Source organism: Zalophus californianus, chromosome 1 (genome assembly GCF_009762305.2).
Source record: "Zalophus californianus isolate mZalCal1 chromosome 1, mZalCal1.pri.v2, whole genome shotgun sequence".
Lineage (NCBI taxonomy): Eukaryota > Metazoa > Chordata > Mammalia > Carnivora > Otariidae > Zalophus > Zalophus californianus.
The window spans coordinates 208,935,973-208,961,091 of NC_045595.1; the positions used below are offsets into that span (position 1 = coordinate 208,935,973).

Sequence of the window (25,119 nt, forward strand, 5' to 3'; positions counted from 1 at the left end):
CTCATGAGCAAATCTGTATTTAAGGAGTGTTTCCTTCCCATAAGCAGGGAAATGTAGGAGGGCAATTCTTGCTGATGTGAGTCACCAACTGAGTCATTGTGAGAGGCAAGCCCCATTGTTGGTCCTGGAATCCACTGACAAAAATGGTCATGCCTGAGAATTTCCTGTCACTTCTCTCAACCCGGTGGTCCCCAAAACACTCATGGCTTGTGTATTCCTTAGAAGGACACCTCTGGGAAACGGCAAATGTCTCAAGGGGAAAGCCAAGAAATGGGAACGCATTGGATGCCATCTTCCCAAGTGTTCAGACGTCCCACCGTCTGCATGTTGGCTGAGCGTCTTGGGCTTTGCCTTCTTCTTCTTGCCCCAGGTGCTCTAGGGTCGCAGAGCCCCTTTGGGTCCCCAAGTGGGGGTTGTGCTCTGCCCTCAATGCCACCATCCATCCAAGGCTCAGGACGGATTCCGCACCAACAATTCCATCCCTCATCCTGCCTCTCTTCTCCTCCTCTGCTTTTTGCCCTGAAAACCATGGGCATCTTGAGGGTTTAAAAAAATCTCATCAAGCCACGAGATAAAACAACTCCTCTTACAAGGCCACAGAAAAACCAAGAAAGTCCCGCCCATGTAGAAGGTGGTGACTGTCCCTTCTTTTCCGCATAAAGAAACAGAGTGAAAGGGGCAGGAGCGGGGGATGGGCAGAATGGGTGAAGCAGGGTGGGAGATGCAGGCTCCAAGCTATGGGGTGAATAAGTCACAGGGTGAGAGGTGCAGCAGAGGGAACAAGGTCAATGGTACTGTAACGGTGTGGGGACACATGGCAGCAGAATTACACTGAGCAGGACAGGAACGGAAGGACAGGGAAATGGAAAACTTAGCTTCCTCATTTTTATTTGGAGGACATGTAATAAGTCTCTAACCAAAAAAATTATCTCCAGGCTTAATGATAATTTATCCTCAGGGAGAGGGATGAGTCCAGGTAAAGGAAACATTATAGACACGATAGGACTTCGTGACAATAACCTCTGTGAACAACATATCACAGCATTGCAGGATCCCTAAGTGCTTGTGTGAACTCATGCATGGAACCCACACACAAGCCTCGGAAAGGAGGGCCTACTGTCCCACCCATTGTAGGGATGGGGAAACTGAGCCTTCGCAAATTGACTAAGTTGCCTAGAGCACATCATCAGGAAGCCCCAGCATTCTACCCCAATTGCCTGCATGCAAAGGGGGCGTCTAACCACTGAGCACACCACACCAAATGGCCTGGGACTGAAGTAGCTGTAAAATGGTTTTGAGACATAGGAAACTGGAGAATGCTGGAAACTAGCCCAGCCCATGAGAAGAGACAAAGTATAGGACATGGGCTAGAAGAAGAAGGGACGGCAACCTAAGTAATGGACGTTTTTCTCCACGCTTTCAACTCTGGGCCCCTGAAAAGGGCACCCCTCCCCCTTTCACTGGTACCCCACGGCCAAGGCATTCGCCAGTCTTGTCACACCTAATGGAAGGCTGCACCTGACTCCACCTGACACAGATGAGGTCTTTGTTAGCGAGGAGGTTCATCGCACTGCTGCCTCTGAGGAATTAGGTCACAAGAGGCCACAATGCCTCTTGTGTATTCAGCACCTCTCCTCACTGTTCTCAGCCTCCAAGCCTGTCCCTGCCTCAGGGCCTTTGCCCTTGCTGTTCCGCTCAGCGCCCAGCACTCTCCCATGGGATATGCGACCACGGTTCTCACGTTTCCTTTCTGTCTTTGCCTGACAGCCTTCCCCAGTCACCTTATCTACACTGGAGCCCCTGTACCCCCTGCCACCCTGTGTGTCCCCCACACTTTTTACTGCTAATAGATTCTATCATCACTGTCCCACTGTGCCTTATTTGTCTGTCACACCTCCCATCCCCGCTGGATCGAGACCACTGCATGAGTCCATCTGTCCTGCTTCATGTACCCACCCACACCCCTCCCCCCGCACCGGTGGTCACCGTGCGTGGCCAACACATCATTAGTAAATAAATAAATGAGTTGATTCCCACATGCCAAATCCCAAAGAGATAACGTGGTATTGCTCGTCTGCCATGCTCCTGGAAGAATTACTTGAGACACACCATAGACATGAAGCTGCCTGTCATCAAATAAAGAAAAATCTGCCTGCTGTCTTTAGGCAAGTAAGTGATGAGCTCTCCAAAATTAAACCGAAGTCTGAAATGGGCACAGGAATTAAATGAAAGAGCCTCATGGCAGGTACCCACTGCCACAGAAATTCAGTGTGGACGCAGCAAACAAAACCCCCCACCACTTAGGTGGAGGGCCTTAAGAATGAAGATCTGATCAGAAGACAATTTTTAAAAAAAATCTTCAACAGGGAACAAAGCCTATAACATGTCATTCTGTATTACAAGAGCAGGGTCCTGGCCAGAGGGAGGCAATTGCTGTTGCCTTGGGCCTTTTCACGGGAGTGTGGGTTTAAGTGGCCCAATTGTCCTGGCTGTTTATGAGCCCGAGCCTTCGTAACACCCCCGAAATGTGTTCTCCTAAAGATGTTCCCTGAGATATGACAGCGCTCTGCATTGTTTCGCTGCATACCACATTCATATCCCAGAGTAATCCGCCTTTCTTTTAACGGCTGATGACAGCTCCAATGGTTGGGCGAAAATCAGTTGAAGGAAAGGGAAGTCTTGTCGGAAATGAGATTAATCTTGTAACGAGTGTTCAGCTCTGATAACCCATCTGGGCACACAACTGCTTAAACCGGAGAGCAATTAACCTTCACCCGACAAGCTCTGTCCAACCGTTATAAACATTAAAGAGACAGAATCCTCCCCTCCTCCTTGTAGACTAAACAACCAGATTTGAATTCCATGTAAACGGCCTCTTTCTGCAGATGTGCACCGATGACAAAGGCCGGGGGAGAGGTGGGTCACGGCTCTGCTCAGAACTCGGGTAACCTGGACCTCAGCTCGAGCCCCTGGAGGTCCTTAGCGTGAAAAGTCGCTTGGGGGCATTTTTAGATAAAATCGCTAGCTCTAGGGCAGTTGGGTTTAGTTGCTTTCATGCAGGAACATATGTCTGCTAATAGCAACATGACTTGAGTGGGTTTTTTTTTTCCTTTTCTTTTTCTTTTGTCCAGCAGTAGGGACATTTGCACGGAGCTGGCCCTTTCCTTGCACTGGGTTCCTCTCCTCCAACCACGCAGGGTACTGCATGAGTAAATGCATCTTGTGGTCACAGAAAGGGGATTTTTTTTTTTTTAATCTCTGAGAAGTCATTAGCTTTCATGAAGAGCAAACCTGTGATCTTGCCTTTATCAGCACATGCTGTAACCGACTGGGCTAACCAAGTAGGCCACGTATAACACCGCTTGGTTAGGGTACCCTCTGGTGAAAATAACTTTCACAACACTGAAGAGAAACCTCTGACGTCACTTAACTTACCAGTCAGGCAACAGCTTTCTGGAGCATTCTTTAAAGATTGATTTTTCTTTATTTGAGAGAGAGAGAGAGAGAGAAAGTGCATGAGCCAGGGGGAGGAGAGGGAGAGAAAGCCTTAAGCAGACTCCCTGCTAAATGCAGAGCCTGAAGCAGAGCTCGATCTCATGACCCTGAGATCATGACCTGAGCTGAAACCAAGAGTCAGACGCTCAACTGACTGGGCCACCCAGGTGCCCCTGGAGCCTTCTTTTATATGGGGCCACTGGGTTGTGTTTATGGACATGGTATTAACAGCAAACAGATAAAGAATAAGGCCCCTGTGCCTTAGAGGTGGCTACTGACCGAGGCGGGAACATAATATACCCCACAGAGCATGTGAACAAGAATACGTGAGTCCATGTACAAAGTGATATGAAGGACAGATGCTCTGTAAAACCAGCCTGTCTGCTAGTGGGCCTTCCCTCAGATTCTAAAAAAAACAAATAATAAAAGGGGGGAAATGAGAACATTCACTTAGCATGTTCTAAAATTTCTCTCTCCCAAGGTTTCAGTCCTGGCTTCACGATGGCCAAAGACAGCTCTCAAAATACTCCAGGCTGATGTTCAGTCTCATCTTATCCCTTGAAACCAGTTTCTTTTTCCAGTGGGTAAGTTGTGACATTCGAGGCCTCGTGGATGGGTTTGTACATGACGGGGCTGAGCTTCCAAGGCCTGTCTCACTCACACCGGCTTCTAGTGACACAATGAGAGAGGATTGTGGGAGAAGTGCAAGCACCCTGTGGGCCATATTACTACCCTGGGGACACACTCCCGGGAACACAGCCGGGAGACCATGCACTGCGTGATCCACAGTGCTCTTCCTGCCACTCCTGGGCAGGAGTCATGAAGGACACCCCGAGGGACTCATCCCTGCCTCACAGGGCTTTACATCACCTCTGCATTTGTAGCTACATGAGATGCAAGCAGAGCATTTCTTGGGTCCAGTTCTCCCAGTAGCAATGGGAGCTTTCCTGTGTCTTAGCCAGAGGCAAGTTGGAGACGGGCTGGTCAACTTTTCATCCCGGGGGGACAATTGAGTGCCCTCCATGTAGACAAGGGCGCACACAAACATAACAAGAGCTCCTGACTGGTCCTTGATTTAAATTTGCATGTCTTTCCCAGGAAAACCTTGCAGAGCCTTCGTGGTCAGGGCTAAGATGAAGTTCACTTCTTTGTTTAGCGACAGGTCCACTTCACAAGACATGACACCGGCAGATATCAAAGCCAGAAGACAAAAATGAAATCATGGTGCCTGACAGTAACACGGGACATAATGCCATTTTATGAGCTTAGTCTTAGGGCTGTGGAGGTTCAGCTTGAGGACTTAAGTGAAAAAAGCCACAGGAATCACTTTTTTTTTTTTTTTTAGTAAGTTGTAAACAGCACACTCATCCATGCGTCTACACTGGGCCGATGGGGAGGGTGATTGGCTGCCTGCGTAGCCAGGCCCCCACGTGACACCGATGAGCCCTGTGGTGGCCCCAACCTTGCTGCACTTCTTGACATCCACCAAGTAAAACTATGAGATAAGGAAAAAAAACCACAGCATCACACCCAGTATCTTGTGAAACTGAAACAGCTGTGGGGCGAACGCTGCCTTACAGAGATTTGTGATTTTGATCATCACACTGGATGTCACAGTGTGATGGCTGACACGCATGCCAAAGAGCCCGACGTGCTTTTCCGGGAAACTGACAGCATTCACAGATTTCTGAACGGTCCTTACGCACAAGCGTCATGCCGGAATCCCAGCATCAGCACTCGGCTGTGAGGATGATCGAGGAGCAACCGCCTGCTCTTCCAAAGTCCGAGAGAAGCTGCCAACCTGGAGACCTTGTCTCCTTCCTGCCTGAATGGTGCTCCCCACCCACATCCACCTAGAACCTCAGGATGTGAGCTTACTTGGAAATAGGGTCTTTGCAGATGTAATGAAGGCAAGGATTGGGGGAAGATCATCCTGGAGGAGGGCACACCCTAAATCCAACAAGGGCACCCCTGGAAGGGACCAGAGAGGACAGAGCAGCCAGATATGCTGAGAGGGCAATGGGGGACAGCGGTGGGGTTCAGGGGATGTGGTGACAAGCCAAGGAATGCAGGCAGCCATCTGAAGCTGGGAGAGGCCTGGGACCCACTCTCCCTCACAGCTGCCAGAAGCACCTGACCCAGCTGACACCTTGATTTTGGACTTCTGGCCTCCTAAACCGCAAGACAATAAATTTCTGTTCGCAAGCCACCCAGTTTGTGGTTATTTGTGATGACGGCCCTAGGAAACTAATACGCTACCTGTGGACACTGTTTTTAACAAAATATTTGCCATTTGGGGGCATGGTATGGCCCACTGTTTGCCTTACAGAATTAGCACACTTTCCAAAAGTGCTTGAGTTTATGCCAAGAATTAGGTAAATCCCTGGCTGCAGCAACCAGAGAGTCTGAAGTTTTCAGAATAATGCTAAATTTGCCAAATTTTCCATGTAAACTCCTTTGTCTTACAATGCCCTGGTTCTTCTGTTTAGGAACTTTTCTGCTTATACCACTGGGGGAATGAATGTCTGGTTCACATTCTAATGAAAGTCATCGTCGTGTGGGGAGGTGTTTTCACAAAGATCTTTAAATGTCTCAAAATTTTATTTGTTTGAAAATAATGTTAGAAGTTAAAAAAACAACAGCCAATGGAAATTAAAATTTCAACCAACATTTGTGGGCAAATTAGGCAAATCATGATTGTTTCATGTGCATTCTCTCCCCAACAACATCTTAGTTCTCTTAAGAATTCCTTCTAATTATCCTAAGAACAATTAAGAGTGTACGGACCTGAAATATAACTGGGTTGAGAAACACTGGACCCCTCCACGGCTAATCCAGTTTCCTCTAACTTTTGGACTCCCAAATAAAAGTGTTTTGTTTTTTTGGTTTTGGTTTTTTTTTTTTTTTTTTGGCCTTTTCTTTGACTCCTTAAAAACTAGATCATAGTTTTTGCTAGGAGCGGGACAAAGTCAGATTTATTCACATATGCTGCTGAAGACGTGTTCCACTTAGGGAAAGATTTTGATACACATTTGGTCATGTGTTCATGTGTTCGTTCATTCAACAAACATTTTGGAGCAGCACATTACATGCCTGTGCTAGGCACGGGACAAACAGTGAGCCAAATTCATAAATCATTATGTTGAAAAACAGTTCACAGAAAAAAAATATTACCAACATAACAGAATACATTAGGTTTTAGGAAAGATCACATTTTCTTTGGCTTATATAGAATTCCTGAACCAGTAAGGCTCCCTAAGGTAAATAATATGTTTGCTAAACTTAAAATTTCAGTAGGAAATCCAGTTTTATTATCGGGCTTAGATAAGTCGGGTGTTAACTGCTATTAAAGTTCATCTTTATTATAAAGCAGATTGTCCTGCAATCGAATACAAAGAACTTAGCTATTTATGAAAATGTCCTACCACGTCATACCCACTGCAGATGTCATTTACATAATAATTACAGTAGAGTAAGTGCCACCTGATTCACTGGTGATTATGGGAGCCCTCTGTGTGAACCAATACATCGGATACCAGTGTATGTTTTAAGAAATTAAGTTGGAACTTCCCTGAAATTTCAAACGAGTGGCTGCAGTAACAAAAAAAAAAAAAGAGAAACAAATAGTGCCCATCCTAATGCATTAAACACAACTACATTTCTGCGTGCCCAGAAAGACTTTCCACACAATGGATTGAACCAGTTGAACACGGGCACGAGCCAAGGCAAACCTTGGACATATAAACAGTTGTAGGTATTGCCACTTAGCAAAAGTGAAAGCACTGCTTGGTTTTGTCCCATCTGGACAGGTGTTATGTAACAGAACGCAGGTTCCCAGAACCATATTTCTGCTTTTAGTTTTCAAGTGGAAAGCATCTCCAACCGTGGCCCAGCAGAGGCATACACTTATCGGGCGCATGCTCACAAACGTTCCAATCACAGATTCTGGACAGCCCCGGGATCATCTCCCCTTCCCTAACATGGGCAGGTTCTTTAGGACACACATGCTTATGTCTAACATTAGGCATTCACAGCTGACACAGGGGCGTTGAAGACACTGGTCCCAAGACATAGAAATAATTCTGTCTTCTGATCAAAAAGCACAACTTCCCTCATCAACTGTAGAGGCAACTAACACAGTGCTGTGCAGATAATAAGAAGTCAATAATTGCTCTTTGTATTAAATGAATGAATTCTCCACAACACGTGGGCAGTGTCACCGTACTAATTAATGCACTCAGTCATGCATTTATCACCCACGTAGATAGTCATTTGTTATTGAATAGACACCTGATAGAAGCCTGCTGCTTACTAGGCATGTTCATCACAAATAAAAAATGACATAATGACAGCCGTATAACCTAAGGCACAGAATCCTGAGCTCTAACAACCAGTGTTTTGAAAGTTTCTGGTCTTCAAGGAGGTTCCACAGGTCCTTAATCATGGACATTAGCTGGCAATATGAGAATTCGATAGATGCTTCCTCTCCTCCTGTAAAGAATGTACCAGCTGTAGTAGCTGTTTCAAGCTAGCATTTGACTCCTTCTACTCTAGGGCCCCTCCAGAGACCAGCTGTCGCTCCCCATTGCAGGCATGCATTCATTCATTCACAGAAAAGATGAAGGAGGTGACAGTGAACACCTCACAGTCCTCCATCTTGGTTTTTCTATGGATCCTCAAAATTGTTGGTTTTCTGGGCTCGTGAAAATGCAGCTGAGTTCAGCGGCTAAAACTTTAAGTTACATGTTGCCTGAACCATTGAACGAACCCCCAGTGGGGACTCTTTTATGGTGTGTCTACCATCCTCAAAGAAATAGCCTGAGAAAGAAGCAAATAATATATAGGGAAAGACTCTCATTTCCTTAGATGAAATAGATCAGTGTCTCTTTAGATAAATATTGGAGGATACCTTTCAAAAGTCGAACACTGAAACAAACACAGTTAAGAATGGATTACTTCAAAAAAAGCAGATAAGGTATGAGAGTAAGTTAAATACTAGGAACAAGACTAGGGTGAGTAACCAAAGAGCTCCTAACAGCGAACCTTGTTTGCACCTGAACGCACGGGACCAAGATGCAGGCACTATTTTCTCAATACTCACTCTGTTCTACAGATGATCAACTGAGGCACAGAAAAGTGAAGTCACCTTGCCAGGGCACTGTGGAGCTAGGATCTGCCTCAGCAGGCTGGTTCTGCTCCATAAAACAGAATATGGAGCCTTAATCTCTAAGGGGGATCATAAGAAATTCAGCCCTTACTCCTCTTTTCTTCTCCATTCTGGGAAAAAAAGGAAGTGAGTAGAAAAGGACTCTTAAATATGAACTTAATTTCTCAAACGTTATTATTCTTCCTAAAGAATATGTCTCTGTGCATGGAAAAAAGACAAAAAAAAATAAATAAAAGAAGTGCCAAGTCTTCACAGACCCTTCATGGTGTAAAATTAATTATTTTCATTTCCTTTTCTAAATGCTTATTTTCTAAATCCTACAGTAATTGTTTTTGAAATGGGGGAAAAAGAACAAAGGTTTTATTATTCTTGTTGTTTGAACAATATGTTATTCAATGGATATACTGAACGTGTATCCACTTCAGGCTAAAGAAAACAAGATGAAACAAAACCAGCCACAAGCCCCAGTCAACAAGCAGTGGGGATTTGCAGGGAGGATGCCAATAGAGGTACTGCTCCATCCTGCATCAAAGTCAAGTCTATCTGCTGTACAGCCCTGCAGCAGAATCATAAAACCATGCTTCTGGGGCATTGGAACCAATGTAGACTCAGAAGATCAGAGAGGTCAGTTTGCAAAGAAGCAGAGGTGGTGGAAGGTAGCCTCTGAAAGGAGGCACGTTGGGGGACGCCTCAGGGAGTTTCAGCAAAAGCTAACAAAGCTGCACAATCAAGGAGGTGCAGAGGAGGAAAGCAGTCTTCACTCCAACAGGAGGGTCCTAAGGTTTTAGTGTCTTCCAACAAAATGAGCAAAAGTGTATCAACAAATGAAAATATCTCTTTGGCCAATTCCACGTCAACACAACCTAGATATGTGTACTGAGTGAGTGTAGATAAAAGCATTAGGGTATACTCATGTACTAGCCTCTTCATGAGACAGGACTGCATCTAAGCATGTCTGGCAGCTTCTCGGGGTCGAGTACAATCCGCCTCCCCACCTGGCGGTCATCAACACCTGTGGAGTAGGTACAGGGGGAGGAGCCCTCCCGGACACTGTGCTCTTGACATTGCAAAGCAAAGTGCCCAGGCGCTTTTGGATCATCAAAGGAGGTGCTTTACCATGATGTGACCCAACAATTAAAGGCAGCTCAGTTTTCTGATTATTTTCAGGACCTGTAGGAGATGCGGGCGGAGGTGGAGGTTTCCGTGTTTGGAGTACGTAAACATCACTCTTTGGAGTTCTGCCCATACTTGACTTGAGTGGTTTTCAGGTGCTGTTTATTTTGTTTAGTTTATTGTTCAGTGTTACTGTTTGTTGACTTGGTATATTATTTTCCCTTACAAAGGGGCCAGTCGGTAAGGACACATCCTGTAGATGCATAATTGATGATGCCCCATTGTTCAATGTTTGTGTGTTGTGGTTTTATGTGCTTTGGTTCAAAGGACCTAAACAATGCATTCACTGGAACTTAACAGCTGGTGTAAAATCAGCACAGAGAACAATCTGTGTTCTGAGATTTTTGTACCCAAATCTGGCGATCTCTGCTTGCTTGAAGAAAGCAAAATCTAAAATGACCTTTACCCTAAATAACCCCAGGGCTGGGGGGTGGGGGGGACCTGCACTTGAATGTCCAAAAGGCTTATTTTCCACCAGCTACCAAGGCAGACTCACTCATCATTCCCGGTGATTCACAGAAGACTGAGGTGCCTCCACGACACACCTCTTACTCACGGACGTGACTGTCTGGTTACACTTATCTCCGTCAACAACAGCAAGCAGACAAGAGCAAGGATGGGAATGAAGGACCAAAGCCATGACTTTAGAGACGCTGGATTTTCCACTGCTTCGAGACAGAGGATCCTGCCAGAAGATCTGTAGCAACAGGTTTAGCCCCCTTGGAGAAGAGATAGCGAATGGCAAGCCACACATGCGCGGGGAAGTTTCCAGTGGGAGCCCTTCCTGCCACCATGTGCCTCTGGCTGGCCTGGCTATCTGCGTAGGAAGTGAGCGCAGGAAGTATCTGTCTACAAACCCTTTATCCTCAAGGCAATTGCTGCAGCAGCATTTTACTGTTTACCAAAGCAGTAAACATGTGATCTAAAAAAAGATGTTTTCCATCCCCAAAGAACAAGGCTTCACCAAAATATATGTGCGCTTATTTCATAAGCAGCCTCTTATCAAAACTGTTTGCAGTACGATTGTGCTTCCCATAGAAGTGAGTCAATGGGAATGGCTTTTTAAGGAGGACAGAAGGTAACTCTGTCGGGAAAGCCCAAGAAACAAACAGTGGTTTTCTTCACAGGGACACCTCTCTAGCGAAGTAAACTTTATTCCTCCTCTAAAGCTTCACACAGACTTAACAGAGCTCCTGGTCTCTGGCTCAAAAGGTCAAGTCGACAAGACTATTGTGTGAACTCACATGGGTGGGATGGATAATTCCCAAGCCAGATAATTCACAGTCACGCGTATTTGACCTTGGACAATATTCTTATTTTACATGTGACTCCAAGTGCACTTCTAATTCTAAGAGTTCACATATGGTGAAGTAAAAGAACTGGAAAGTCGATGTGTGGCTAGGGGTTTTGATGACATTTACCAGGCACTGAGTCCAGTCTTCCCGGTACGTCTTTATCACAGACTGAAGAGCCTGTCTCGTCCCAGGTGCCTGGAGGAGAGAGGCCGCAGAGAATCCGGGACACCCAACACGATGTGAAATGTGATGTGAGCATCTTCAAGGGTCAGAAGTGTCCTTCCTCCTCATTACTGTTGTCCCTTATGGTTTTGAGCCCTCCACTGGGTTGTGAGCTATCACAAAGAGGGAGAAAGAGGAGGGAAGGAGCATGGAGGTGAGAAGTACGCAGAGAAGCAGCGAGTGATGAAGCCCCAGGTGTCTTCTCCCGAAGCGGCTGTGCATAGACTCAGCTGCAAGTCACCTCCAGGGCAGACAAAGAGCTGTGAGTAATGGAGAACTCGCTGTCTGTAAGAGTTTTTACTTCATAATAAAGGAAAAAGAACCTATTAGAGGAACACTGGCTACTTGGAAAAAAAAAAAAAACACCTCAATTCACGAACTGTTGCAGAAAATGAAAAGAGAAAAGAAAAAGCTTTTGTGGATTTCCTGATTTTAGTCCTAGAAGAAAAATTTATTTGACTCGAATGAATAGTAAAATTAGCTAACGTTTATTAAGTACTTCATATGCACTCAGTAACTTTCAGTTAATCTCACCAGGATCCTGGGAGGTAGGGACTATTATTATTCCCCTCTCACAGATGGAAAAACCCAGATATTGTGAGGTTATGTACTTGTCAAGGGTGAAAGGCCGGCAAGACCATTTCCATCTTCCCCAAAGAGGTGCAAAGGCCCAGGAGAGGTGAATTCATCTGCCGGCTCCCACAGCATCAAGCTCCGGCCACCGTCTCCCAGGCCAGCCCTTTGCCTCCTCCCCTCCCTTCCCCTGCAAGCAAGATAAGACCAGTCCTCTCCCCGCAGAGGCTATTTTAAGGATGCTGTGAAGACACGGAGGGTATCAGTGTCCCCCTGGGCATAGGCTGCAAGTGCTCTATTTCACCTTCAGCTTTTCTGTAGCTCTTTGGAACATCAGGGAATACATACATTCAACACAGATCCAAGGAGCGCTTCGCAATATTAAACCACACACACTTTTTTTTTTCTTTTTTAACTTGGAGCAACGTCTTGGGAAATCTACCTCAAATTGAGACACAAACTAATTGTGTTAACAAATTCTGAAGTGTTGTTTCAACAGTTTCCTCTTCCTCAAAGGTGAGCATCCCATGCCTACGGTTAAGTCTGAGAAATAAAAGTCAGTAAAAGGCCCAGTGGGACCCAAAGGGGATGGGATGATGCACCTGCTACCAGCCCTGGGGGGAACGTGCATACGAGAGCAGGGGGGAGTTTTCTCTCCAGGACAGACTCTGCATCCATGAAAAAAAAAAAATCAATCTGCTCTTCTGTAATTTTATAAGGGGAAGAGCACTGTTCAGTCACCAAGGTGGAATGTTTTAAAAGTGGCTCTGTGAAATTCAAGAGCGCGGGTTCTTTGCCTGATACGTTATAAACATTCTTGACTACGTTCTCCAGAAGTTTACATGCATTGTCTTGGACAAAAGCATGGGAAGTAACAGCCCTGATGTCCATGTTATGACTGGATTATGAGGTGGCTTTAAAAATAAGTAATTCTGCTTGGCCTTGGCATTTCTTTTCTACGTGTCTCAACACTTATCTGTGCACAACAGAAGGTTACCGTTCTTCCCAGTGTTGAATCCCATGAGCACCCCGCTGAAAGACTTGTAAGGCCTGATGGAAAACGGGGCTGCGTTTTTGTTGCTGATGCCAAGGCAAGAGCAAGGAAGTGGACACTTGGGATGAGGAAATTTAAATCAGCAGCTGATTTGGAACCTGGAACCACTGCCCCTTGGATATTGCCAAATATGGGAAAGAATTCGTGTCACCAAGCAAATACAGATGGGTGCTGGAGTTTTAGGTCTCGAATTTTCTGGCATTTTATCTTGATTAGTCACCAAAAGTAGAATAATTGTTGCCTCTGGAGTTTTTCACACAAGAGTAGCAACAAAATCAGCCAGTTATAATAATTTTCATTATTCAGTTACTTAAGGTATCACTATGTCATTTGATACATCAGTTTTCTACACAGCCATTTAATATTTGAGGTGAGGGCAAAGAGCAGGAGAAAGAGATCACAGGATGATAAATTGAGGGGAGACAAATGGATTCGTGTTACCTGAGCAAGTTCCTCAGCCTCTCTAATCCTCAACCCTTGTGTGTACAAAAAGCAACACCATCCGGGGGCATGAATGTCACAGGAGATAACGTGAGCGCCTAGCACAGAGCCTGGCCTTTCTTTATGCAGTTATGAGGATAATGTTAATTTGGGTTAGGAATTCAAGATACAACAGCTACCTCTTAAAAACATTTCTCTAAAGCTCTTTTAAACACCAATTCAATTCTATGTGATTAGTTTTTATGTAACTAGGAGAAATATCTCTAAAGAAATACAACTTCCATTTAAAACCTACAATAATGATTAATTACTCTGACATCTTAATTTTCTCTTTATGACTTCAAAGGATTTTAATTTTTAAAAAAACTAACAAAAAATTTCTTTTCATTTTCACAAATAGTCATTGAACCCCTTATCCTTTGCCAGTCGCTGTTGAGGACAAAAAAAGAGGTGCGCAGACTGTCAGTAAGAACGAGTCCCAAGGCTCGCATAGGTCTGTATACGTGAAGTACTCACAGAGTATTCGCACTCGAAAACACAAACAGAGGTGGGAGTATGTGCTGACAAGAGACAATGAAGCATAAGAGAACGGACAGAATGAAGAATGATCTTAAACTTTAGAAAACATGCCTCAGCCAAGTTCAATAAGGGGAATGTGTGGGAAATAAGTTTGATCAAACAGAATGAAGGCATGAATAAGAAATAGATCCAGAGGTCACAGTGGCCACCGGTTGAAATAGGTTCACAGCAAAAAAAAAAAAAAAAAAAAAAAAAAGTAATGAAAGACTATATGTAAGGAAACAAATAAAAGTGAGATGCCAGTTTTGCCTGTCAGAATGGATAAGATTCAGAGGGTAAAATGTGCACAGTTGTGTTGAGTGCATGCAACTGGCCTCCTCCGTGGCTAGGGGTGGGAACGGGTACAATCTTTCGGAAGAGTCAAGGGCAATTTTTTTTTTTAATTGGCAAACATTTAAATTGCCAGTTAAAAATATGACTTTAAAAATACGTATGCCCAGGGGCGCCTGGGTGGCTCAGTCGTTTAAATGGCTGCCTTCGGCTCAGGTCATGATCCTGGGGTCCTGGGATCGAGCCCCACGTCCGGCTCCCTGCTCAGTAGAGAGCCTGCTTCTCCCTCTCCCTCTGCCTGTCACTCTGCCTACTTGTGCTCTCTATCTGTCGAATAAATAAATAAAATCTTAAAAAAATTAAAAAAAATAAAATAAAATAAATATACGTATGCCCATTGGCCCAACAATTCCTTTTGTAAGCACTAGTAGTAATAAAGTGAATTTAAAAAAAAATAGAGAATATATTGCCATGTAAACATCGAAAAATTGAAAGCAATATTATTTGCTTTAATAGAATATTGGTTATATAGATGATAATACTTATTTTCGATGGGATATAATGAAGCCTAAAAGTTCTGCTTATGGAAAATGTTCAGCGGCACGGGGAAATTCATCTAAAATAATGTTAACTGAGAAAACCCGGATGGATAGTCAGGTGCATAAAAGGACAGAGAGCAACATACAGCAGGAAAACACACAGCAAATGTTAGTAATCTTCTCTGGCTGGTTGGGATCAGGAGCAATTTATATTGACTTTGTAATGATTTTCTTTTTCGTTTTCTCTACAGTGAGCACATTTTATTACTATAGTTTGTGCAAAACAACAAGATGTATTTTTCAAAATTAATGAGAAAACAGAACAGTGGAGATATTCCAATATTCCTATTCTTGCCCTAAATCAGGAGCAAGATGCACTGCAGACCTCTGCCCTCCTTCAGCAAAACAGCAAAGCGTCTCTGCCCTCAGAGCAGAGCTAAGCCAACCCTCTGACCGGCCACATTTTCAGTGACCCCGTGCATGCTCTACCTGCCTGTGTGTTTGGTACCTGCCCTGCTGCACACCAACCCAAGGACCCCCCATAAGCTCCTCCTCCTCCTGATTTCTCCTAGCTTGGTGCCTCCCAGACCCAGGTGTGGCCTGCCCTCGGTGGGAGACCATGGTACTGACACGCAGAAGTGACCCTGTTCTTTTTGAAAGCACTGGAACAGAGTTCTGTGTGGCTCTGGGCTTCAAAACCGAAGCAGGATAAGGAAAGGCTCAATCAACTGGGATGGTCCAAGGGCATCGGCCATGTATGGAGCACATACGGGACGGAGGCTCTATAGACTTCAACTCATACCAACACAAAACAGGATAGCCATTAGAATCCCATTTTACAGGTAAGGAAACTGAGGTCAGGTGAAGTCACGCAGGGTCACGTGACTAGCCGGGATCCAAATGCAGGTGTGTCTGTAGCGGCCACCTGATGTAAGAAATTAAGTCTCAGGGGCCGTGCGATGGAATCCCCAAGGCAGAAAACAGCTATCCTCTCTCCCGTTGGAACAGAAGGAGGAGGTGGGTCCTGGGGCATCTGAGGTGTTTCCTAGCCCCGAAGATCCTGCCAGAGCACAGTGTGCCACCAAACACGAGAAGGGCCTGGACACTGTCTCTGTCACTCTTCTCAGAAGATCGGAGACTTCAGAGAAACTCCGTCCTGGCTTTGCCACAGCCTCCTGCATCGCAAGTCTCTTCTGCATCAGCCATTAAGTCAGTACATCTGCCAAGTTACTGGGATGCCACAGTGGAGTTTTCTGCTGTGGGTCAACACTTCTACACAGGGAATCTCACTCCAAAGCTCTAAACACAGAAGTAATATTTTCCTGAAGGCATCGGCAATGGTTGTTTTATTTATTTTATTTTTAGGTATGCTTTTTCAAGAAACCTAAATAAGCATAAGTATGTGTGCGTAGGGATTTTTTTAGTAAAGGTCTATTTTGCTAAATAACGATAATAATGAGATAATCACTTTAAAGAAAATGCAGATAATTCAGAAATGATTCAGGCTTTCAGAACAGTCTCTGAGCGCAGAACAATCCCAAGTCAGAGTGTTTAATGGGAAAGAACGCAAAAATTTCACTGTTCCCTGATCTCCTTTCCACGGTCACTGAGTCAGTGCCCCAAGTGGACAAGTGCACACATACTCAGGGAGCTAAGGAGACATGTGCTGCATCCGGGGGGGGGGGGGCAAATTGTATTGGGGAACTGCCCACGAATGCAAGCAGCAAGCACTTTAAGGTAATGGCCTAGACTTCCACTTTCAGGCAAGGACAGAAGATCAGGGCCTGCTGTGAGGACATGACATTTGTATTTGACATTCCTTCACTGAGGATGAGCCCCCACCCCCCAAAGTAAGGAGGGTTGAAACCATTCTCATTCCGCATAAGCCAATGGGCTGACGAAAAATCTCATGCCTAGAGCCATTCAACTCCTTAACCATATCCACCAAAACCCTAGGAGATGAACTTTCTTCAGATAACCCTGAGCTTTTTACTAACTTTTCCTTCATGCGTGATGGCAAATATTCAGAGTGCCTGCTATGTGCAAAGCATGAAACATATAAAATAAGCAATATGCTTTTAAATTAACACCATGTTTCAACCATCATCAAACCCTCCAACCTCTGTTAAATCAAAGTAACTTCTTTAAACAACTAAATGAAACGGTAATAGTGTGCTCCCTCATGGAGCCTTGTAACTTTCCACATCCTGTCTGTTTCCTAAGATGCTTTCACTGGCACTGCTCTCTCCTCGTCCTTCAATGTCAGATCTCCATGATAACGGAAAATTCCCACATTCCCATTCTAAAGATTAAGGATCTTGAAACCCTAGGATCAGGGATTGTAACGTGGGGTTCACGGGCCACCAGAGGAGTCCAAGAGTTGAACTGTACTTGGACAGAATTTGCTTGCTTTATCATTCTAAGTATCACATTATATGCATTTAAAAGCATTTATCCTGAGACAGGATTATAGACTTCATTAGACTTGCCAAGTGACCCAGAGCGTAATGAAAGGGTCAGGGAAGTTTCTGGGAGATTGGATTAAAAGTCCTAACCAAAGCACAACCGAAGTTCCAAGGCTAACAACCGGCTCCTTGGAGTCTGGAAGCAACACCATGCTGTTCCGTGCAGAAGGAAGGAAAACGGGGTGTTTAAGCACCCTTCAGTTTTGTCAGATGGTGGAAATGGCAAAAAGCAGATGGAAGTACCAAAACTGATCCATGAATTACCTATGGGGACATCACCCTTGATGCTTACATGTTTTTATGAGAACTCTTATAATCTGATCCTAAACTCCATGAACACTTAAGAGATAAATGGGCACTCTGAGATAAGCCCCCAAAATTCCTTTACTTCTTCCAATGGAAACGTTCCATTCCCAGTTCCAAACACCAAGAGAAAATGATGACGAGAGTCACAAAGACGGGATTAAAAACATCTAACTTTTCATAGTGCCTCACAAGGTCTTACAAATACTAACGCAAAAATAAAAAAAGACCACTCCAATGGGGAGTACCAAATTGAGTGTATCTGATGCTTCATCGACTAATTGATTCATTTACTGAAACAACAACAACAACAACAAAAAACAGAGTGTGTTTGAGACTAGAAATTGCCTGTATGACAGACTGTTTCCTAATTCCAATGGACAGCCTTAATTTTCCTTATGCTAATTTGAGCTTTGCACTCACATAATTAAAACGGCTGTCAGCCGACTTGGGCCGGCTTTTTCTACTCTATAAACAAGTCTGTAAAATCATCTCATTACTTTACCCAGGAAGCCCAACAGAACATGTTTTAAAGGAAGCTACCTATAAAGAGGGGCTATTTTATTTGAACAGAGGATTAAAAAGAATCTACCTGGAGTCATTTTAAAGTTCACCTGAGATAAATACAATATACATATAACCAGTGCCATCAAATTGTGTTAAAGGAAGCATAGTATCCTAGACAAGTGTTAACTAGGACCCAAAATTTATTCTGGAATCACAAAACATTCAAGCTTCAGAATACCTTCATACCTCCAGAAATGTATGCTTCGAATTAAACAGTATAACACATTTGTATGTTTCACAAAACATACCCCACATTCTAGAGGACAGGCTGTTATTTCAGTGTCCTTCAATACACTGATTTTTTTTTTTTTTGGAAACACAATTGTACTCAAGCTATTCAAAATTCACAAAGAATATTTGATTTAATTATTATGAAACATGGACGCAATTAGGAGTGAAAATAGGAATAAGAAGGGTAGCATTTTGCATTTTAAAATCAAATAATTTCTGCTCATCTAGTTGAAAGAGGGGCACATCAAACCCCCAATTTTAAAATTCTTTCCCATGATAGTTACATTTCAGCAGACTCCAATCCTTGAAGCCAAAGAAAGAAAAACCTCTGTAAGGTTAGTCTTTGATACATGATTTTTTCATATATATTACTGAACATTCCATGAAAAATAAAACACACCTTGAGAAGTAAAAACTGAACAAAGCTTTTAAAGACACAGTTCATATGGCGGGTATTCATCATACCCTCTAATACAGACATTTCAGATGCCAAACCAAGGACGGTTTTTGAAAATGCTTTGGCTCAATTCTGGGCAAACTTCCATATTCATGAGCTTTCAAATTAACCAAGACCCTGGATGAAAATACAACCAAATGCCTCCCGCCTATATGCAACAAAACGAAAGACACGCAACTACTAGAGCTTTCTTTCTCTTCCTTTCAGTTATGTGTTCGCTGCTGATCTTTCTCATTTCTACAAATGTCACCAAGGCAGGGAGGCCTTGAAAATATTTCAGCAGCCCACACTTCACAGACTCCATGCCACGGCCTTGCACTAACCATCCGACTGGCTTCGCTTACGGGAATTAGGCCAGGTTTAGGTTCCCAGGCACATGGATTCACCTCCCCATCAATTTCTCTATGCTATCTACTAGCGACATTTGCAAGAAAAACACATCAGACCACATACCCCAAAGCACTGGTCGGCCACCGCTCTTCTATTCCCACAAACCAACCATGACGAGCAAGAACATATACTCACAGCGCACAGAGGAGTAGTATTTTATTAAAGATAACTATGTCACCCAACAAACCGAATTACCACCATTTGAGTTATGAGACCACTCCACTCTCAGCATGAAGGATCCAAAAACCAAGTCAACATTTCCATGTCCCATGACCAGCCGCCACTTGCCAGGTATCTCTTCGTTTCCACTGGGGCTGGCTGGCACCCCTGAGGCTAAGGAGTCATTCAAGAGCATCCAGAAGATCAACATTTACCAGCCCATCTTTTTCTCCGACCCTGCCCTCCAACCTCTCCGAGTCCATTGCCTTCCAGCAGATCCCACATCCACGCACCGCTAGGGATAGTGAAAGAATACGAAAATTCAGACGCGCTCCAAAAAGCCTTTGCAAAAGTCATCCACAGCACTCAACAGTGAATTTAGAAACCCCAATTTTTTTCTGAGTTTGAAGTTTTTAAGCCTTGCGGATGGTTGGAGTAGGAAAAAGGAAATTTACTAGGCAGTGCAGAGGAAATCTTGTTGTCCTCTATTGTGGCAGTGGGGGTGTTGCCCAATCCTGACTTATCTGCCTTGATAAAGGAAACCAAAGAAAAGAGTAACAAGCACAAGATTTTGTCAAACAAAAAGGAACCCTTTCCTTACCTTAATAGTGCTGGCCATAATGCAATCAAGTTTATTGATCGTTAATAAATGTTAATAATAATTATTGCTTCTCTCTGACCAGAAAGTAGTTTTGATGAGGTTGTTTAGAGCGGATGAGATTGTGCTAAGTCTGGGAAATGAAGTCAGCCAATGGCAGGAAGAGGTTTCTATTGGTCCTGGCGGCCCAGCCCGAAGAAACAGGATATTTGGGAGTGGAGAGATAAGGGACCCTGAAAACAATGTTGTTTTTCTTGATGATATGCAGCCAGGAGATTTTTTTTTTTTTAATTAAAAAAAAAAGGCATCAGTTGCTTGGGACAAGGACTGCCACAGCAGGTGTGACTTGGTGTGCCGCCGCCGTGTGACACGCTGCCCCGGGGCAGGATGCAGATGTGGTGGGACTCCGCATGGCTTCACACGGGCCACAGGCACCTCGGAACGAGGCACGGAGGGCCCCCTACAGCTGGGGGCCGGGCCTTCGGAGCCCCCCCCCCCGCCGGGCTCCCTGGACCTGCCCCATGACTGGGACTCAGGACTGGAGCCCCTCCTCCCCACACACTCCCTGTCCCTTTCTCCCAAAAGGAAACTCTGCAGGTGGACCTTATTTCACGTTAATGGAATAATAATACATTTGCTCGCGGACTTTTAACGGCAGTTAAAACGTGAGTTTTCCAGAAGAGTTTCATTTTCCCTTTCCAAATACATGTGATTTTTATTTGTTCCACAAGAAACCAGCTGCAAACACCAAGACTCAAGAACCAATAAGGTAAGCGAGGCAAATAAAGGGAGAAGTAACCCTGTCAAGTCCTCGTGTTTAAATATTGATTTAAAATCCAAAGAACTAAAAATAAATAAATAAGTAGATAAACAAATAAATAAAACCCAAATAACTAAAATCATACTACCAACAGTTTATAAGGTGGGCAAGCCAATCCCGCTCTGACAAAAGTCAGTGTTGCAGACCACAGACCCTGAGAGAACGCTTGGCTCTGCACAGATGCCACGTGAAGACCTCGTTAAGGGTTTGAAAATCCCAGCTGCAAGTTCAGGGCCCCACGTCTGTTTTCCACTCAAAGGAAATACAGCTAATGGAGGCCTGAACATTCCTTAGAGGATTTCAGGCCTTTAATTACTCATTTTCAGGAAATTACTTGTTCTCTGGAAGAAACAACATTTTGCTTTGAATCTCGCTACACGAAAGTGGGACCGAGCGGGGAAGAGGTGTGGTCTCCATGGGGACCCCGCAGAACAGGAGAGACCAAAGCCCGAGTCGTTCAGCAACGCTCGGGTCCAGGGGTTGGACGGGCCGGGGAACGGACTGCACTCGGACTTCAGGCCGGCATCTGTCCGAGTTCTGTACGCTGGCCCGGGTTCCCATATCTCCCATTGTCCCCTGACTCACCCCCTTGTGCTAGGGTAGAAGGATGAAGAGGAGAGAGAAAGAGACAAACCAAGAAACAACGGACGACAACAAAGGGAAAAGAGAAAATAAAAGAAATCCTGTTCTGGGTCAAAATCAGAACCTTCAAGTTCTCAGCATCTACAGTTGGAGGGGATGTTGATTTCCCCTCTTTTCATCTCTGAACAATGAACAAGATGGCAGGCTGATTATAAAATCTTGTTTCCCTGAACATTTCAAAGCACTGAGTTGTTTTATCTGGGCAGCTTCCACAAGGATTCAGGAGTGCTGAGAAAAATGCTCTCAGCTCCCCCGGGATTCCTCGGTTCTGCTCTCCCGGGAAGCATCGACTTTAAAAGTTAACGCCAGTACCCCAGTGAGCCGTGCTCCTATGGCTTCCCCAAAGAGCAGCCTGAAACAGGATGAGCCCGGGGAGAAAGTGCTGCCTGGTCCTCCCTCACCCTCATCTCCTCGTTCCTAACCCAGCTCGCCCCTTGTCTTCCTCCAGAGACCTCATTCTTCCCGGAGCCTCTGCTTTTAATTCCTTGGTAATTGCTTAATTCAGCTCTGTAAACAGTGAAACCTCTTAACTCTTTATGTGGAAATAAATTTCCAATGTACAGAAACAAGAAAATATAAAGGACTCTAAATAGCCTTCACCCAGTTATTCCAATTGCTGTTAATTTACATCATTTGCTTTGCTTTCTCTCTCTCTTCCTCTCTCTAATATTTATGCATAATGTCTATATGTGTATATTCACATATGTCCTTTATTCTTTAATTAATAAAAATATTGTTTTAGTAGAGACTAATTTCTTTGCTTGGATACTTACGAACAGAAAACCAGATGCTACTATTTGGTCTACTTCCTGAAGATTCTATCCATCTTTCATCGTGTCGAATTTTGAAAATGCACACAAATATAGAAAGTGACCTTTATTAGATCATTTATGAGTTGTAATTCCCGCCACGAATTTTTAGAAAGTCAAATCTTCCTCCTTTCTAATGACAAGGTGTTCAACTGATTCTTAGCATCTTCAAAGACAATAATTCCTGATCTCTGGAATCGCATCATAGAATCCAAGCCTCGTAGTCTCTGAATATTTAATGCAAAGTTATTTTTTAACTTTGATTGGCTATTGATAGTATAAGGCATATCTATTAATTAGCATATAGTGGTACAGCAACCATTTCCTAAACATTATCCTGGGGGAATCATCCAAAGACAAAGATATCACTTTATCCTTCCCTTCACACCTACCCCAAGCCTACAGCTGCAGCTGGCCTCAGCACCAGATCACTCAGCAGCCTAAGGACTGGGCACCTTCTGACCAGGCACCAGCCCTCCTGGTGGGAAGACACCCTTCAGGTAACAAGACAGACTCATGTCAGGGGCCATATGGAAGAGGGGCACCGCCTGGGGGCCATCCTGTCATAAGCCTGCAGGACAGACAGGGTCCTTCTCCACCCTCCCGGGAACACAGTTAATACCACGTTTGCCACTCCCCCCGTGTCTGTGGACTAATATGGCCCCCCCGTGTCTGTGGACTAGTATGCCACCCCCACCGGTGTCTGTGGACTAGTATGCCCCCCATGTGGCCTAGTATGGACTAGTATGCCCCCCCTGTGTCTGTGGACTAGTATGCCACCACCCCCCCCCCCGGTGTCTGTGGACATCAGAGCCCATGACTAAATTCTGCATTTCTATTTTTACTTACCCTTCATGGACCCATTACCCACAACTTTATGAAAACCCTTTGTAAGCCTATTCCTATCTTGAAAATGAAAAAAAAAAGGGGGGGGGTGGTATAATGTAAAACTAACCATACATTTACTATCATGATAAAAGGGGCACTGTCATTATTGGTCTTAAAACCATGCCTTCCCATTTTCTAAAGGGTCCACAAATTCCCATCCTTGTTCTGGTACTAACTTCTCTGGGTGGTTTGCACAGAGGAAGGTCAAGAGTTGAGACCCCTTAGATGAAGGCACTACTGTTCTAAAAGTGGTATATGCACACAGCAAAGACATAATGAACCATAATTTTAATTGGAGACACAAAAGGAGGTTTGCTCATGAATGATTGATCCCTGCAGTGAACATCCATACATTGGGATGCTCATCATCATTGAAAACATTGCAGGAAAATTATATAGATCAATACTCAGCAATATGGAAAATTCTAGCGGTCTTAAGCCTGGTAAGTTAAGAATCCGATGATAAAGGAGAACTCTATCACAGACCCATTTTGCTAAAAGGAAAAAGGCAAGACAGAAACACTAGGGGGCTATATACTCTGATACTAATGGTAGAGAATCTTCCTTTTCTTGTTTGTTTTCCCTCCTCCTCCTTCGGTTCCTCAAGATTTCCAAACATTTACAGTAAATAGAAATTGAATTTTAATGTAAAAGTTCTAGGAGTAACATGTAATGTGCAGTTCTTTTTTTTTTTTTAATTAATTCTAGTGACGAAACCCAGAAGATACTCATGTGTCTTGTCACAGTCATCTCCCCAACATTAACCCATCCAGTCAGGATTAATAAAGTGCCTTGTGTATGCCAGGCGCTCTGGCCAGCTCTAGGAACTAGCAAGGGTGACAGGGCTCTGTCCAGCCACTGAGTGTCCCAGCATTCAGGAAGTCTGTGTTTGTTTACTTAAATTCCGCCCACATAAAACTGCAGAGCCTGGAAGCAACCCATGAAATGCAAACTTTTTAAGGGTCAAACAATAGGACAAAGTGCTCTATATTGTCCCTAAAATGACACATGAATCTTAAAATGTATAATGTTTGGATTATTCATGAAAGCCCTGCAAGAAGGATGTCCCAAGGATTCTTGCCAGGGACATGCCTGAGATTATAGATAAGGATCCAGCATCTGGAGCTGCCCCCACAATGGAAAACTCCATCCCTCAGTGCAACTTTTCCGTCTGTGTCAATTGGAGGATTTGCCTGAGAACATACACAGCATAAGGTGCTCTTGGCCACCAAGGTCACTCATTATATGCCGGTTAAGGACCGTTTTCCATTCAAAGCAGAGTTGGTGAGCACAGTTTCACTCCATTGGGTAAGACTGTGTGTGTGTGTAAGTGTGTGTGTGTGTCTGTGATGCCCTCCAGCAACACATTAAGATATAATCCAATTACAATTTAAATAACTATTGTTTCAACACCTTCTCCAAGTGGTTAATATATTCTTCAGCATCTTGGTTGATTTGAACTCATCTAAACCGAGGAAATTATTATCACATACTAAATCCTCAACTTCTCAACACCAAGTTGCAATTTCCTTAATTTTGAAGCATGTGTCAGTTCTGTTCTATGGGCTCCAATGGAGCAATGATTTCAATGAACGCAATTTCATAAGCATCGCATATATTCTCAAATTTTGACAACTTTGCTCTTACCTAATTCCCTACGCCTCTAAAAAATGCAGGAGTCTAAAAGCAGTATTAGGAACCCTAAATATGTCCATTTATTACTCGGGACGAAAAAGAAAAGAAAAAAAAGAAAGAAAGAAAACCCTAAGAACAATAATTCTGCACAATAATTTAAAGGAACTTGTAAATTTCCCACTTCAGTGATCATGATTCAATATACAATGTGTGAACCATTAAATGCATCTCAAGGTCTTCATCCATATAACTGGGCAGAGAAAGCAGAGATGTCACAGTCTTCAGATTGCACTGGTCACCATGAGGCACGGTCTACCCACAGGGCAGTCTAGCACCCAAGCCACACA

The 25,119-nt window shown here is 44.0% G+C and overlaps 1 protein-coding gene across 8 annotated transcripts in view; it reads right to left on the reverse strand.

Annotated features, from left to right (window-relative positions):
* ERG (ETS transcription factor ERG) overlaps nucleotides 1–25,119 on the reverse strand; it is a 252,399-nt gene that overhangs the window by 83,774 nt on the left and 143,506 nt on the right. Inside the window, exons 1-2 of one of the 8 annotated variants that reach the window (XM_027584637.2) lie at nucleotides 19,982–20,060; nucleotides 11,257–11,465 (exon numbers count right to left, since the gene is read on the reverse strand). The exons of 6 other annotated variants lie outside the window; for them this stretch is intronic. Coding sequence is in view for 1 of the 2 variants with exons in the window: in XM_027584634.2 (XP_027440435.1) it covers nucleotides 19,982–19,999 (18 nt within the window). In the remaining variant the exon portion in view is untranslated. Of the gene's footprint in view, nucleotides 1–11,256; nucleotides 11,466–19,981; nucleotides 20,123–25,119 lie in introns of those variants that run through there. One more of the 8 variants, XM_027584634.2, reaches the window with a different exon arrangement.